This window comes from Chanodichthys erythropterus, chromosome 21 (genome assembly GCF_024489055.1).
Source record: "Chanodichthys erythropterus isolate Z2021 chromosome 21, ASM2448905v1, whole genome shotgun sequence".
Lineage (NCBI taxonomy): Eukaryota > Metazoa > Chordata > Actinopteri > Cypriniformes > Xenocyprididae > Chanodichthys > Chanodichthys erythropterus.
Window position 1 is genome coordinate 26,306,929 of NC_090241.1, and position 12,680 is coordinate 26,319,608.

The 12,680-nt window shown below is 34.0% G+C and overlaps 2 protein-coding genes across 3 annotated transcripts; both read right to left on the reverse strand.

Moving 5' to 3' along the window:
• Window positions 1-645: 645 nt before the first annotated feature.
• si:dkey-28n18.9 (sorting nexin-6) lies at window positions 646-6,762 on the reverse strand. 2 transcript variants are annotated; one of them, XM_067374118.1, is made up of 15 exons: window positions 6,665-6,762; window positions 6,531-6,571; window positions 5,913-6,020; window positions 5,719-5,826; window positions 5,171-5,240; window positions 4,883-5,010; window positions 4,198-4,281; window positions 4,040-4,114; window positions 3,894-3,924; window positions 3,724-3,808; window positions 2,814-2,853; window positions 2,615-2,701; window positions 1,432-1,521; window positions 1,240-1,305; window positions 646-1,094 (listed from the first exon to the last, which is right to left on the reverse strand). In XM_067374118.1, exons 2-15 carry the CDS (start codon window positions 6,531-6,533, stop codon window positions 951-953), a joined length of 1,119 nt encoding a protein of 372 aa, XP_067230219.1. In that variant the 5' UTR covers window positions 6,534-6,571; window positions 6,665-6,762; the 3' UTR covers window positions 646-950. The 2 variants fall into 2 exon arrangements, with proteins under 2 accessions (XP_067230219.1, XP_067230218.1); XM_067374117.1 differs by having other exon boundaries at window positions 6,531-6,691.
• A 2,108-nt stretch (window positions 6,763-8,870) lies between these two features.
• ccdc174 (coiled-coil domain containing 174) lies at window positions 8,871-12,666 on the reverse strand. Its single transcript, XM_067373930.1, has 11 exons — window positions 12,536-12,666; window positions 12,237-12,341; window positions 12,055-12,155; window positions 11,158-11,216; window positions 10,875-11,037; window positions 10,683-10,778; window positions 10,466-10,602; window positions 10,236-10,330; window positions 9,702-9,831; window positions 9,439-9,594; window positions 8,871-9,321 (listed from the first exon to the last, which is right to left on the reverse strand). The coding sequence occupies exons 1-11, from the start codon at window positions 12,575-12,577 to the stop codon at window positions 9,014-9,016; spliced, it is 1,392 nt and encodes a 463-aa protein (XP_067230031.1). The 5' UTR covers window positions 12,578-12,666; the 3' UTR covers window positions 8,871-9,013.
• Window positions 12,667-12,680: the final 14 nt, after the last annotated feature.

Below are 12,680 nucleotides of genomic sequence, written 5' to 3' on the forward strand. Positions count from 1 at the left end.
TCAAACCACCAAACTGCTGAAATCACGTGACTCTGGCGCTCCGAACTGCAGATTCGACACACAGATTCACAATGCTCCGATGCTTTCTGAAGTATTGTTTTGAAATCGGCCATCACTAAATAAGTTGTTATTTTGTTTTTTTGCCGCACCAAAAGTATTGTTGTCGCTTTATAATATTAATATTGAGCCACTGTACTCACATGAACTGATTTAAATATGTTTTTAGTACCTTTATGGACAGAGGAAGTGACATTGCTCCCTATGGAGGACTCACTGAGCCATCGGATTTTAACTAAAATATCTTAATTTGTATTCCAAAGATTAATGAAGGTCTTACGGGTGTGAAACGACATGAGGGTAAGAAAATAAATGACAGAATTTTCATTTTTGGGTGAACTAACCCTTTAAGTAAATGACTCATAACCTGAGACCCAGTTCTTATAACCAGTTATGACCAGTTTCAAAGAAAAAACTTCAGATGACTAACTTGTAAGACTATCGTCTAGGCAGGTTATGCAATGTCCACTAGCCTCCCAGCTGGAATAAACATTAATTATTCATGCTCATGCTAACGACTACTTTTATGAACACCAATGCATTATCAATATGTTTATCATTTTGTGCAGTATTATTAAACCATCTCCTCAGTATTGACAATGTTTGCAAAGTAGAAACAGTCATGGGTTTTATTGCTTTACTGAAAAGCTTACATATGACAAAGTTCACTTCTGAATATATAGTCTAAAATTAGATGGCTTTTCAGTGTTTAAAGCTGGGAAACATTACAATCAGATTAAAGAGGACCAGTGATTAAAAAGAAATGAGAATAAACCGAATTTACAGAGGACTTTTATAATATCATGATGAAGTTCTATTTTTTAGACCCAGAACAGTTTGATTACATTACCAGCAATAGTGTTATGATCATAAACAACCTGTTTATGTTTCATTCATTCTGAATACATGTTTCTGCAAGCTTCCAGATACTGAGAATAGAGTTCAGCGCACTCCTTCGCTGTGTTGAGCTGCTGTTCACACCAGTCAATCAGCAAGTTCTTCAGCACATTCACTCGGGAGCTATGGAAATGCTCAATCTGCCACACATTAGTCCAATAAATATACAATATCCTATATAAATGTACAATATGTAATCAACATTATTTTAGAATGGAGAAGGTAATCAACTGGTAACACATTTAGCAGATAATCTTTAGGTTTAACATCAGTCACAGCATTTACCTCTTGTTTAGCCACAGATGAGATCAGGTTGAACTCTTTTTCAACAGCTTTTTGAAATGCCTCCATCTACAGTATTAGACACAGAAAGACTTCATTTAAAATTACCGGTTAAATATGATGTGAACACTTCAGTGTGGACGGACGTGTATCTGGACAGAGAATATATGAAAGATACACAGATTAAAAGCATACCACTTCTCTCTTATTGGCCTTGGCTTTTTCTGTACTCTTCTTAACAGTTTCTAGCTCTACCAGTTTACAGGTTCTTCTGAAGAGCATCTCCTGTAAAGTAGAAATGGACAATTACAACCACAGCAGTCATGGGTTTCATTATTTCATACAAACCTGCATTCAAAATAAAATATTATATATATGGTTTTGTAAACAAATATTCCAGCCCTTAAATTTGATTGGCTGAGGGGAGTTCTGATATACAGTCCAGTCTGTCAGTCTGTGACAGTGTTATTATAGTTAACAAAAACATAAACATTTTTGTTACTTGAAATAAAATAAAATATAACAAAGTAAACTTATTTCTCATTTTCATTTAGTAACTTGATATAGCCTACCAAAATAAAAATGAATAAAACCAGACAAGTCCTCTGCACAGACCTATGACCAGACTTCTTCTCCATACTGGCGTGCGTGATGAATCCGATTTTCAGGCAAAAGGATCTGGATGAAATATTTGAATGCTACTGATCCTCAATCTGATTTCTGTCTTGTGATGCAGCCTGAATCATAATCGCACTGTGTTCTTTCATTGGCATGAGGCTCTTCAGAAGAACATGTGCTCATGACCTTAAGGCTAGATTATTGTAATGCTCTACTGGGTGGTTGCCCTGCACACTTAAAAAACAAACTCCAGCTGGTCCAAAACGCAGCAGCTATTTCTTACTAGAACCAGGAAGTATTACCATATTAGTCCAGTTCTGTCAAAACTGCATTTGTTCCCTATTAAACACTGTATACAATTTAAAATCTTCCTAATTACTTACAAAGCACTAAATGGTTTAGGACCTAAACACGACCACAACACATCCCTGAAATGTCAACAGAGATTGTGTCACACTACCCTGTGAAGGCCTCATCATCACAACAGCCAGTGAAACAGATCCTCAACAAACCCATCTCCATACCGGTGTGATGATGAATCCGATCTTCAAAGAGATGGAACTGGATTAAATATTTTGAATGTTCTGATCCCAACCTGACTTCTGACCTGTAATGCTGCCCAAGTGATAATCATGCACTGTTCGTGTGTTGGCTAGAGGAGAACAGTAACTGGTAATACTGTATCTAAAAGATTAGTTACTCTGTATTAAACATTGTAAAGCATTATCACACATAATCACAGTCATTTCATAAAACATACTTTCTCTGCCTCTTGATAGCGAGACTCCAGGTCCAGACCCAAACCAAGAGTGGTTAGGTTGTTACTGGCAACTTTCTCATAGTTTTGCTAAAGAAAAAAAAGAAAAAAATCTAATTTTAGTATTCAATATTTTTATCTAAATACAGGAATGAGAGCCCTTCAATTGTTTGCAAAGATTTTGCATGTAAAGTGTACTTACCTTTACTGCCTCAATAATATCAGACAGCTTCAAGCAAACCCTAAAGAAATACAATATGAATAAACTGATTATCCTCTCATAACCAACATTCACATAAACAAACATTTTTCTGACACATTCTTTCTTTATTCAGCATGCACATTAAAGGGTTAGTTCACTCAAAAATTAAAATAATGTCATTTACTCACCCTCATGTCGTTCTACACCCGTAAGACATTCATTTATCTTCGGAACACAAATTAAGATACTTTTGATTAAATCCGATGGCTCAGCGAGGCCAGCATAGACAGCAATGGTACTTCCTCTCTCAAGATCCATAAAGGTATTAAAACATATTTAAATCAGTTCATGTGAGTTCAGTGGTTCTATCTTAATATTATAAAGCTATGTGATTTTGTGCGCCAAAAAAATCCCCAAAAACGTCTTTTTAACAAAATCTACTGATGGCTGATTTCAGTACACTGCTTCAGAGTGTTATGAATCTTTTGAGTCGAATCAGTGATTCGGATCGCGTATCAAACCGCCAAACTGCTGTAATCCCGTGACTTTGGCTCTCCGATTCACTGATTCGATTCGTAAAGCTCCGATGCTTCATGAAGCACTGTTATGAAATCGTTCATCAGTAGATATTGTTAAAAAGTCATTATTTTGTTTTTATGGGGAACAAAAAAATATTCTCATCGCTTTATAATATTAAGGTAGAACCACCGTACTCACATGAACTGATTTAAATATGTTTTTAGTACATTTATGGATCTTGAGAGAGGAAGTACCATTGCTGTCTATGCAAACCTCGCTGAGCCATCAGATGTGATAATGTAATTAATTACTAATTACATTATTTTCATTTTTGGGTGAACTAACCCTTTAATGCAGAAACAAAAGGTAAATTTATTTTGTGAATTTTTACTTGGAGAAAGCTACAGCATCTGCATCGTCCTGATTCACACAAAGATGAAGAGATGTGGAGAAATGTCCACAGGCCAAAGCAAGCTCTGTAAAACACACACACACACATAGTGATACATAAGCCTACTGTATTCCCAAATCATGTGTTAACAGCGACTTGCAGTGACTTACTTTGCTCTGTCATCACAACATCAAGTAATTTCTATTGAGAGAAGAACACAATATTGCAAACTGAATTATAAAATGACTTATAGTCCACTGGCCAGATAAAAACTGAAAATAAATAAATAAATAAAATAAAAATTTCATTAGTGTACCTCTGTGGCAACCTTTGATAAAGCAGCAATACTTGTGTTTCTATTTCTCTCGTTCTGAAAGAAGTTGTCCACATCCTGGGGATATTCAATTTTATATATGATATAAATCACATTTATATAGTCATATATCTATATATCTCTAGTCATATATAAGATACCTTATGACTTTCTTTTCTCATCTCCTCCACAGCCTGACTAAGGCGATTAAAGATTCCTTTCCTGCCTCGCTGTTTTCCAGGAGACTAGTCAAAAGACACATGCAATGACAAAAGCCAGATTATCATCAAAGATTTCTTCACCTTGCCCCTTAAAACTGATTAAGGTGATGACAGCAATATGGTCAAACAATAAAAACAGAAGCCTTTCAAGCAAAGATCTTCTCCATGCTGGGGAATCCAGTTAAACCATCTTATGGTGGTAGCTGTGTTTTTGAACCATGTTTCCAACAGATACAAGCTGGTCTATTCCGGTTTTGGAGACTGAGGGAGCTGGTTGAGCTGGTGGAACATATTGGTCAAGAACACTGCTTAAAAACAAATAAGATCATACCAGCTTAAGCTGGTCAGACTTGTTTTTTTGAGTATAGTAGCTTATTTGTTCCAATATGGGCGACCAGCTCAGCTAGGTCTCCACCATCTTATAGTATAGCTGGTCAACCACCTAAATGACACTTGACCAGCTATTATGTTCCACAACAAAATTACTACCTTCAGTTTTAGCTGGAGACCTCAGTAGGTTAGCCTGGTTACAATTAGCATTGTATTATCAATCATATATCAGGCTGAGATGCAGAATTTAATGAAAAATCACAATCACTTTGTGTATGTGTGTGTGTGTTTATACCTCAGTGTTAATAAGAAAGCTCTCCAGTGCTTTGCACTTGCAGAGAGTTGGGTGTGTTGCCACCTGCTGGAGATAAAACTCCAAAGCCTTACAATAACTCTGCCAACCCTGTCCTAAAGCCAGGAACCCTGAACACACATCCAGAAAAACATATAAAATGTGTTATATAAGAAACAAAGTATCAAACCAAGTGCCATTTACAAAAATAAATGAATAAAACCTTTCTCAGAATTAAAACTATTCATATATTTTGTCTGAATTTCCTGTGCATATTCAAATAATACATACCAAGTTGTTTGAATGCTTTGGTCTGCATGTTCACCTGGGTTGGAAGTGCTTTAGGGGGCAAAGGTGGAAACTGTGGGCATAAATTAATCTCATATAAGTGCTTCCCCATTCATACATCTTATGGTTTTAGTGAAAAATTAATAAGCAATTCCTAACATTAAAAAAAAAAAAAAAAATCTGAAGAAAGACTAACATAAATGCCATGGATAAATATTGACTGAGTAATCCACTATTTTGTTGAGGGGGGTCAAAATGACAAAAATTACTTTAAAGATGGCAATGCATCTTTCTAAAGTCATTTTCTCCCCCCTGTAATCTAACTCAAAATCTCAGGTGAAAATTGTTATTTAGACCCTCCTCCACAAAATAGTGGATTACTACATTTTCATCCATGACATTTAATATTTTGGCTTTCATCACTTTTAATGTTTGTCTTTCTTCAGAAAAAAAAAAAAAAAAATTTATAAATCAATAGTTTTAGCTAGGGTAATTTTCATTTGGTTGATTTGACATAGAAGGACCCTACAGTGATTAGAGAATTCACTCACTATAATTCCCTGAAGTCCAGGAACATTTTCTTGTGAGAAAAGACTCTGTTGAAGCCAATCAAAGTCCTCATATGTTCGAAACACACACACCCCGGCACTGCCGTTCAACTGAGGGGAAAAAATGAAGTAATGATATTTTAGCATTCCAAAAAACACATTTAACACAAGTTTTATGCATTTGCTAGGCATCTTACTTTCTGGGACGTGATGGCAAACGTCAGAACGTCTCCATCCTGAGTCAAATCAGTGATTCTGATGCTGTTCGCACTTACACTTAGTGCTGCTTCTGCACTTGAACCTTCCTAAAACACTCACAGAGACATTCATTCACACAGTACAAGAATTGAATTTAATGCTTGCAATCAATGTGACAACTATAATCATGCATAGGGATTTATTAGCAAATAAATATCTGTGTTGTTATACTTTAAAGACATTAATTCTCATGAGGTAATAATTTTCCAGTATATACACTTCTTATAATACTATAAGGTTCAATTCAGTAGCATTAGTTAGTGTATTAGGCATCATGAACTAATAAACAATGTGTTTACAGCCTTACAGTTCTTACGTTTAACAATAGTTAATGCATTATGAACAAACATGAATTAACAATGAACAACAGCATATTTGTGAAATATCCTATTTTATAAAAATTGTATAATGTGATATTTAGAAATACGTAAAACATTTCATTAAAATTTAAAGCATGAATTAATATTAACAAATTGAACATTGTCTACAAACAGCAGATGATTGAACAGCATGTTACTACATGGTCATGTGATAATCAACTAGAAACGGTTACTTACCATCTCACTCGAATTAGACAGGTTTCCTACTTTGGTTTACTCTTCAAAAGGGAAAAAACACAGACATATAAGAAAACTAAAAGTAAAACCTTTTCTTAATCTTCCATATAAACCCCTTTTACTGTCAACTCTACTTTTTACTCTTTTCCCCTTCCTCGCACTCTCCAGTTGATGCAAAATGCTCACACGCACATTCTTTCAGAGACAGGATATCCTTCAGATCAAAGGTCACTATGGTCCTGCGATTTGGTTGTATGTAAAATTTTATCCAATATATAGTTTTTAGTGTCCTCTTTCAAATGACATGTGAAATACACTCAAACTAAGTAACTTGTAAAGCACACTCATTACAGGCTACTGAGTAACTAAGCAGTTACACTGGGCAAAGTTTATGAGTTGCACCTGACTGCAGTGTTCATAGCATGCATAAAAACATACAAGAATGTGGTGACAAACACAAAGCAGAATGAAACAGTTCACAATCATTAGAACAGAAAAATGATGAAGAGAAGATTAGCTTTGGTTAAATCATTTTTGCTTTACAATTTTATGGACAAATACGGAATAGGATTAGGGCCAAGCAATAATAAAAAAATAAAACCATCTCGAGATTAAAGTTGTTAAACGAGAAAAAAGTCGAGATAAAATGTTGAGAATAAAGTCATTAAGTTACAAGAAAAAAGTCATTAAATTACGACAACAAATTTGTTAAATTATGAGAACAAATTCGTAATTTAACAAATTTGTTCTCATAATTTAACGACTTTTTTCTCAACATTTTATCTCGACTTTTTTCTCGAACTTTAATGACATTTTTCTCATAATTTAATGAATTTATTCTCAACATTTTATCTCGACTTTTTTCTCGAAATAAAGTCATTAAATTATGAGAATAAAGTCATTAAATTACGAGAAAAAAGTCGTTAAATTATGAGAAAAAATTCGTAATTTAACAATTTGTTCTCATAATTTAACGACTTTCTCATAATTTGATTTTATTCTCAACATTTTATCTCGACTTTTTTCTTGAAATTTTACATTTTTCTCATAATTTAACGAATTTGTTCTCGTAATTTAACGACTTTTTTCTCGTAATTTAATCTCAACTTTTTTCTCGAAATTTAACGAGTATATTCTCAACATTTTATCTCGACTTTTTTCTCGAACTTTAATGATATTTTTCTCATAATTTAATGAATTTGTTCTCATAATTTAATGACTTTATTCTCAACATTTTATCTCAACTTTTTTCTCGAAATTTTACATTTTTCTCATTTAACAAATTTGTTCTCGTAATTTAACGGCTTTTTTCTCGTAATTTAATTTTATTCTCAACATTTTATCTCAACTTTTTTCTCAAAATTTTAAATTTTTCTCATAATTTTACGAATTTGTTCTCGTAATTTAACAACTTTTTTCTCGTAATTTAACGAGTATATTCTCATTTTATCTCAACTTTTTTCTCGAAATTTAACATTTTTCTCATAATTTAACGAATTTGTTCTCGTAATTTAATTACTTTATTCTCATAATTTAATTTTATTCTCAACATTTTATCTCAACTTTTTTCTCGAAATTTAACATTTTTCTCATAATTTAATTTTATTCTCAACATTTTTTCTCTACTTTTTTCTCTAAATAAAGTCATTAAATTATGAGAAAAAAGTCGTTAAATTATGAGAACAAATTCGTAATTTAACGAATTTGTTCTTGTAATTTAACGACTTTTTTCTCATAATTTAATTTTATTCTCAACATTTTATCTCAACTTTTCTCGAAATTTAACATTTTTCTCATAATTTAACGAATTTGTTCTCGTAATTTAACGACTTTCTCGTAATTTAATGACTTTATTCTCAACATTTTATCTCGACTTTTTTCTCAAAATTTAACGAGTTTTTTTCTCGTAATTCAACAAGTTTATACTCAACATTTTATCTCGACTTTTTTCTTGAAATTTAACAAGTTTTTTTCTCGTAATTTAACGAGTTTATTCTCAACATTTTATCTCGACTTTTTTCTTGAAATTTAACAAGTTTTTTTCTCGTAATTTAACGAGTTTATTCTCAACATTTTATCTCGACTTTTTTCTCGAAATTTAACGATTTTTTTCTCGAAATTTAACAACTTTAATCTCGAGATGTTTTTTTTTTTTTGTTATTGCTTGGCCCTAATCCTCTTCCGTAGACAAAAGTTACTTAAGTTCTAATTTATAAATAAATTTACAACCTGGTGAAAGAATTGATGGCAAATTACATATGGTTAAAATAAGCTGTTCACACTGGGAGTAAACAAATAGTGATGGAATAAAAGATGCACAAAGATCAAACAAAAATCTGGTCATTTTTTATTCTAACTTTGCAAATCAGTTACATTTTACATTCAAAGTGTAACCGTCTCTCCTGCTTAAGACTGACATAATGCATCCAGGTTTGATGCAGCCTTCCATTTCCTATAGTTTCCCAAACGATTTTCTGACTTGTTCACGTAGAGTGTTTGTAGTATGACAACAGATCATCCAGACTCTGTGTTTGAGCAGTCTGTGGTTGAGAAGGTTGTGCATATGTGGGAATGTCAGAAGGATGACTAGGGGTAGATATGTTCTCTGTGTCTCTTTCTGTGGCCCTTTGGGATTCAGACCACTTGAAGGCAGGTTTTCCTTTGGCCTGCCCTTTATCTGTTGCTCTGCTGTGATTGGCCCATCTGTCTTCTGCGAAATAAGCAGAGGGAGGAGCAAACTCTGACTCTCGCTCATCACGACGATGACTGGTCCACTGACCCCAGGAGAACTCTGGAAAAGGAAATAAATATTTAAGTTGTGTTTTCTTCAAAACAGCAAATGTAAACACTGAAGCAAAGGAAAACGAAGGAAGGAATACGGTGTGCACTTATGTGTACGGTCATGTACCTTTGCCTCTGTCCCACTCTCTTATGTATGGAACGCCAGGTTTGGTGTCTTTTCTTTCCTGAATCTCCACCTCTACTTTCGACACTGTTGCAGGGGCTGGAGGTCCAATTTCTTCATCTTCATCTTCATCATTCTCAGCACCATCAGCAGCAGGAGCTACAAGGGAACATCATACATTATCCAAAAATATCCTTTAGAAATCACCACCAACATATACTTCAAAGCATATATGGTCCTAATAAATTAAATATTCAACAACACACCATCTTCTTCCTCCCCTGGCTCCAGCTTGCTTTTCTTCATCCTCCTCATCCTCACTTTAGCGAGTCGAGCTTCAAGCAGGGCTTTCCGCTTCTCCTTCAGCTGCTCACGTTTGCTGCGCTGCTCTGTGGTCTGCAGAGAGAAAAAAATTGTAAACCTTAATAATTTACATTGCAGCCAATATTATAAAAGCTGGTGAAGATTTAGTATAGGAGCTGAGGAAGGCTGTTTTAAACCGTTTTAAACCCAGCCAAAAATCTAGTGAGCTCACTAACTGTATGCTGCCAACATAGTCAGTAACCTAACTAATTTTTCGTATCAGTGCACCTTAAGTTGCAGTGCATTCTGGAAGTGCATCCTCTGCAAGATATACATGTGATACTTCCTAATTTTGGGTCTTAGAAGGCAACATAATGCCGCCTACCTTTTGAAACAGTCTTTGCTTCGTATGCACACTTACAATGCTGTCTAGGTAGGCAGCTCATTCTACTTTGAAAAAGAGTTTGTGACTCATCATTTAATTTTGTTGTTCTGACCTGGTCTCTCAGCATGTCTAGAGTTTCTCTCTGTTTTCTACGTTGGTCCTCATCCTGGGCAAAAGCAAAATACCCAACACCCAGCTCTCTGGCCTCTGAAACAGACACAAAACCCTCATGTGAGACACTGTGCAGATTTAATTCAATACCCTCAAAGAAGCACTAATTGAAAGCATTTTCTACACATTAGACAGGTTTCGGAGTGTCTAGAGGTCAATCCTCTCCATCACCTTGTTCTTTGATATTTTCATAGTGAATGGGTCCAACAGGTCTCTTCATCTGCTCCTCTTCCTCTCTCTCCCACTGCTCTCTCTGCATTTCTCTCCTCATGTCCTCAGATAACAGCGTCCTGTCAGCGCCAGTCACCCTGTGCATAATAATAGATATGTAATAGATTTAATAATAATAATAAAAAAAACACAGCAAAGGTAAAAAAATTAAATGTACCTCTTGTTCTGGAGATCTTGGTCCATTTTCTGAAAATCTGGTAGGTCTTTCCTCAGACATCTTCGAGAACGTCCTAAAGCATCAACATAGTCCACCCTGCAAGAAAGAGAGAGTAAGCAAGAAAACCCATAGTTGAGTTCAAATCATATTGCCTCTTAATCAGGTTCAAAATTAATTTATAAAAACACATACCATTCTTCATTTGCATTCTGTGGGGCTGGAACAGGGACGTTCACATCAGATTCCTCTCCATCTCGGTCTCGTGCTACATTTGCAGTGCGTGTCTGTGGTTCATTCCTCTGGTTGATGATCTTCTGGGTGAAGTCCACCAGAAAAAGACTTTCAGTCTCCTCATCTAAATGTAAAAAGAAATCATCAACATCAATATCAGTTTATTTACAAAACACCCAAAGCAGTGCAAAATTTGATTTAAGAAGTGAAATGCTTAAATCTGGGAATGTCAGTAAGCATATACCTGGGAAATCTCCTTTTGTCATCTGTTCATAAAGGCGTGCCTTTTCCTCCAGTTTTTGCCTGCATAACACAAAAATGCATCAGGAGGGCATTAATATGATTGTATTCCACAATGTGATCATTAGATGTATTTGAAACATTAATTTTTCTACATCATTATATTGTAAAAAAATAAAATAAAAATAATAAATACATAATTATTTATTTAAAAAAAAATATATATATATATTTTATTAATAATTGTATTGTATCACCATATTATTTTAAGTACCACCATATTATTATAAGTATATATTATATTATACAGTCATATTATATTACGTTAGTTATATTATATTACAATATATCAGCATTCAAAACAGGGTGTTTGGTCTCATATTATTATGTCATATTAATAAAAACAAAGTGACCCCAAAAAAGCATTTGTATGCAGTAAAAAAAAAAAAAAAGTTAAATAATACCTTTTAATAATAATATATCCTCATTTGTATTTATAACAGGTTGTTATAAAAACAAAAATCATGAATCATACACTGGCCTCAAAATATTTGGACACTTAAGACAGACTATATGAAATTCATTGTATTACATAACTATCAAACAAAGTGTCATCTGCAAACATGCTAAATCTTTTCACAAATGCTAAATCTTTCACACTTTAATTTTTGTAATAACTGGGTTTGACATTTTGTTATATTGAGTTATTGTGATTCATTTGAGTGTCTATATACTTTTATGAAGAAGGCAAAAGTAAACTAATTGATGATGAGGATATAAAGAATCCGAATACTGTAGTACTGGGCTATAAAACAAAAAATACATAGCCAATAGGCAAATAATAATAATAATAATAATAAAAAAATTCAAATAAATCAAATTCCGTTGACAGTCTATTCACCTGGATTTATCTAGTGTGTTTTCTTCCTCAGTAGTTTGCTGGACATCCCTCTGCGCTCGTACATTGACTCCTTCATTTTGTTTAGTCCAGATATTGGGCTTCTGTGAGCACATACACACACAATTACAATTACAACAGGTGTATACATAATGGTCATCAGTCATTAAATGCCCGAGTCTTACTTTTATTTTTGTCTTGGACTTCTGTGCAGCTCCAGCATCTTGGCCAAGTCTGTCGTGCTTAAATTGCTCCTGCTTCCGATATAATTCCGCTTTCAAATCAACCAGCTGAAATGTAAATTGAAAAGTACACGTTGAACAAAACATTTAAGGACTGGGTCATCATTCCCAGTTTAAAAACAGGCACACAATGCAAGTTTACTGTCAGCTGTCATGCTAAGCTAACTATAACACACAAACAAAACTAAAAATATGAAAAGTGCCTTGTTCAAAAAAAGAGAGATAAGATACAAATTATTCACCGATGAAGCTGTAACATTGTATGGTTTCTTCTTTTTATCCATGTTAACTGTAGCTGATTAGGTAAAAGCTAACACTGACATTCAGAGAGCAAAACAGTATCCAAAAACAATGCTGAAAAGAAGAAATGTAGCCTGCCATCTGCTG

Bases quoted from the DNA above. Each gene is read 5' to 3' on its own strand.
- si:dkey-28n18.9 (XM_067374118.1), bottom strand. The intron at 4,282-4,882 runs GTATAAACACAC...TCTTTTGACTAG, and splicing joins GCTTTCTTATTAACACTGAG to TCTCCTGGAAAACAGCGAGG. The intron at 3,925-4,039 runs GTACACTAATGA...TTCTCTCAATAG, and splicing joins TATCAAAGGTTGCCACAGAG to AAATTACTTGATGTTGTGAT.
- ccdc174 (XM_067373930.1), bottom strand. From the start codon at position 12,577: ATGGATAAAAAGAAGAAACCATACAATGTTACAGCTTCATCG. The intron at 11,038-11,157 runs GTATATGCTTAC...TTTTACATTTAG, and splicing joins GACAAAAGGAGATTTCCCAG to ATGAGGAGACTGAAAGTCTT. The intron at 10,331-10,465 runs GTGATGGAGAGG...TGTCTGTTTCAG, and splicing joins TGAAAATATCAAAGAACAAG to AGGCCAGAGAGCTGGGTGTT.